This window comes from Danio aesculapii, chromosome 2 (assembly GCF_903798145.1).
Source record: "Danio aesculapii chromosome 2, fDanAes4.1, whole genome shotgun sequence".
NCBI classification, from domain to species: Eukaryota; Metazoa; Chordata; class Actinopteri; order Cypriniformes; family Danionidae; genus Danio; species Danio aesculapii.
Window position 1 is genome coordinate 51,576,231 of NC_079436.1, and position 4,236 is coordinate 51,580,466.

The window sequence follows — 4,236 nt, forward strand, 5'->3', positions numbered from 1 at the left end:
CTAATATATTGTGTTAACTACACTTTGTTCATTTTGTGCTTTTGTTCCTTTGTTTATTGGTCTTAGAGATAAGCCTGCTGTGAAAAGTGTCACGAACATCCTGTAAAAATAATCTTGTTAAAATATATTTCTTAAAATTAAAGTATCGAAAAAAGTATCGTTCGGAACCGGTCTCGAATTCAGGGTATCGGTATCGAAAGTTTTGGAACGATACCCAGCCCTAGTAGGACAGCTGAAACTGCGGACTAAGGACAAACTGAGTTGAGCATCGCTGTGTGATATCGTCTCGCACTATTTCACTGTGTTCGTGGGGCAACGTTGCGTGATATCGTCTCGCCATCTTGGACTGCGTGGAGCAGGACTGCTGAAATTGCTGTGCCCGCTTGGAGCAGAGCTTCACCGACATGGGACGCTTGCGGCCGCTGGAGAGTTTACTTGGGAAGTCTGAGTGAGTAACTACAAGAACTGTTTAGTCACACAGTACGCTTATTATTTCCTCACGGTTATAAAGTGCACCAATGACATTTCTGGGCCCCAACGGAAATCCAAGCGCTTGGTATATTAAGTTCTCTAAATACTGAAAATGTGATTGGTGGTGTATGTGTGTGTGTGTGTGTGTGTGTGTGTCTGTGTCTGTGTGTGTGTGTGTGTGTGTGTGTGTGTGTGTGTGTGTGTGTGCATGGGTTTCCATGTAGCTGCCAAGTTTAAGCAGGTTAACTAATATTTTTTTTTATTTTGTTTTCATACTTCACTGTTAAATTCTTAATATTTTTTTGTTGTGCTCATTGCTAAACATATAAAAGAAAAGGAGTGACACCTAAGTTTTGCTTATTCTGTTAAAATAAATAGTTTGTTTTTGTCACATCTGTATTGTTTTCATTTTTTTTTTTTTTATTGAATAATTGTGGAAAGGGATAAAACAGGCTTACATCAATAGCTACATAAAACTTTATTTAGTTGAGGCCATTTTTGGTTAAATACACAACATTTTGTGGGGTTATTGGACACTTTTGGAGGCACCGTTTTTTTTTATTAAGAGAAATCAACCAGAGAAAATCCAGCCTAATTCACCATCATTTGCTGGAGACCCAGGTTTTAGCAGGTTGGCGCACAATTAGATCTACCCATAGAGTTACATAAGTATTTTGACAGAGGTTGGACATCTGGATATCTATAATATCTATAATATATCTATAATTAAATACACATTCGGACTTGGCTCAGAATGAACGTGTGCGCAATTAGAGATCTGGTTTAAATGTGACCAAAAATAAATAAATAAATAAATAAATAAATAAATAAATAAATAAATAACATTGTTGGGATTAGAGTTAAAACAATAAAATACATCATATTATAAAAAAGTCTTCAATACTGACCGTGTTTCTTCCTCAATATTACTGTTGATGTGACAAGCGCAATCAGCATCAGCAGCAGCAGCAGCAGAACTGCAGGAATCCACACTTCCAGATAATGCCTGAGGGAAACAAGATACATCTAAATGTAAATAAATACATCATTAATAAAACCAATGATAGAAAACTTTAAACATTATATTTAGCTATTTACCCATTTCTTTCAAATCCTTCAGTATCTATTACTGCTGTAAATAAAATAAAATATTAAGATTAAAATTATTAGAATTTCTTTATAACCTCCAGTAAAAGCTGTATCACCTGGTTTTGTTTTAGTGACATTGAAAACTGGAACTTGTGGACTTTTTGTAGAGAAGGAAGGGTTTACTATTTCTAGGGTTAACCACACACACAAAAAAGAAAAGGTTTACCATTTCACATATAAAAATCTGTCAATGTGATTAGTGATTGACTTTTACCTTCTGTTACAGTGAGTTGAACAGGAACCTGCAGATTTCCAGCAGAGCAGAAATACCATCCAGAATCAGAGAGTCTCAGTCCAATCATCAGCACAATGAAGGAGCTTTCACCATCATCACTGATCTGCACTGATGAACTCTGGGATGTGTCAGTCTTCTTCTCTTTGAAACACCTCTCATTATTATATCTGCACCAGCGTTTCTGTGTATTTTTGTATCCAGAACTGTAGAAACACTGGACACTGACATCATCACCTTCATGTCTAGATACCCTGCTGTCCATCACAGACACATCAGGAGCTGAAACACACAGACAGCAGACATTAGATACTGTGATATATCTGGAACGAAATATTTTTTATTTGAATGTGAATCTGGTCTCATACCTGATTGAACTGTGAGCTGATGCTGCTCTTTCTCATCCAAATGAAAGAATCCTTTAATCTCCACAGCACACCAGTAAGCTCCAGTGTCTTCTTGCTGCAGGTTTCTCATAGTCACAGTAAAGAAACTCTGATCTGGATGATCAATCACTGACACTTTTCCTTTGGTTTCATTAGCATACGCCAGAATAGAGCAATAATTAAATGCAGCCTTGGCATGAAAGCACCAGTATTTCTTGTATTCTGTGTATTTTCTGTCATAATAACATGGAATAACAACAGATCCTCCAGTCTGAATTGTTAACGCTCTGCTTGCTGATCCAATTTTGCACTCTGTGTAAAGAAAAAGATCAATTTAGAGTATTCAAATATATCTTTCTAAATATATCTAAATATTTCTTTCCGTTTATGGACCAAAAACATTAAATCCATATAATAAAAATAATACAGCTAACAGTGATAATATAATAATAATAATAATAATAATAATAATAATGGTAATGAAACTATTAATATTAATAGTAATTTACAGTTTCATATACTCTAAAAGTGGATAATTTATGTAACTGTCATGTATTATATAGCAATGATAATAGTATTAGTAATAATATACTCTAACAGCAGATAATTTGTCATTTATTATGTAATGTATGTCCATGTTAAATATTATTTAAATCACCTTTTGAAAATAACTTCTAAATATTCCTGTCAGTTCAAGCAATCGTTTGTCACTGAATCGTTTGTTCAAGAGGTTCATTCAAAAATGCTGATTCATCCATGAAACAAGTGAAGCCTAATGTATGAATCACCAAAAAAAAATATTTGCAACAATATCTAACAGACATTGAGACCTAAACTGAACATGACTCTGCAATATTGTTAACTGCTTTTAACTTTACCTCTGTTATTTGATATAAGAGAAAAGAAACAGTAAATAACTAGTTTAAGTGGGAAATGGAAAGCTTGTGCAATGTCGAGATACAAAAGTGCTGTGAGGAACAAATGTGTGTATGAGGAACGCTGAGATGCGGTAATTTGATTCTTGCAATATTGATATTAACCTGAATTGATGCAATATCAAATGACTCAATCAGGAAAATGAGATTGCTGCCTTTTGTGGAACTGCTTATTACATAACTGAACAAGTTTCAAATCGATTATTTTCTCAGTGTTATTGATACATGATCCTGTTATTTTTCGATTTTAAATCTATGTTGACAAGTCAAGTACTGTTCATTTTTCACACCATATAAAGTTATATAGAATAAATAAAAGCAGGGCTTCCGGATCCAGAACCTCTGAAATCTGATCCGGCACCTCATTTTACCGATCCCCCTCCTCAACCGCCCTTCTCCCCGTCCGCTGTTCACTTTTGCTTTCTTCGCGACTCCCCAACCCTCTTTACTGCCTTCCGTGACACCCCTGCCCTGCTCACTTTTGTCCACAACACCCTTCTGAATTAATTATATGTTTATTTGACTCAAAGCATAATAATTACAACAATCAGCACAATGCATGTTAAAAAAACACTAAGTAAAATGAGTTAAAACAGAGAACACTTGCCTGTTATGAAGTAAAGGAAAAACACAAAGAACATCTTCAAACGGATGGTTCTTTGTTCAAAAAGTCGCAATGTTGCCTCTCTCTGTATCTTCATTTCTTTTTTTATTATTACTATTATTAATACTTCAATAGCAGCTTTTAACACTGAGACGTGCAGCCTGTCTGGTATACAATTGCTATAGTTCCGCTCACTTCCTGGATTTGTGGTGGCTTTTTTAAAACCGCTTCCTTGTACACCATGCCTGATTATAAATATGTTATGAATAACAAACATATAGTAATATAGTAATTAATTTGCAACAAAATGAGTATTAAGCGAAAAAATTTAATATTCAATTTGCATTTTGAACAAGCTGTATTTACTGTACTTTATACACAATGCTTGTTAAAGTGGTTCCTCTTTGTGTTTAGCAGCATCACGTTCCTTTCTCTAGTTCTAATTTAAGTGCAGAAATG

At 34.7% G+C, this 4,236-nt stretch overlaps 1 protein-coding gene across 1 annotated transcript; it reads right to left on the reverse strand.

The window, feature by feature from the left end:
- Window positions 1-220: 220 nt before the first annotated feature.
- Window positions 221-3,874, reverse strand: LOC130238704 (polymeric immunoglobulin receptor-like). Its single transcript, XM_056469806.1, has 5 exons — window positions 3,781-3,874; window positions 2,221-2,550; window positions 1,795-2,134; window positions 1,380-1,477; window positions 221-444 (listed from the first exon to the last, which is right to left on the reverse strand). The coding sequence occupies exons 1-5, from the start codon at window positions 3,872-3,874 to the stop codon at window positions 221-223; spliced, it is 1,086 nt and encodes a 361-aa protein (XP_056325781.1).
- Between the last annotated feature and the right edge of the window lie 362 nt (window positions 3,875-4,236).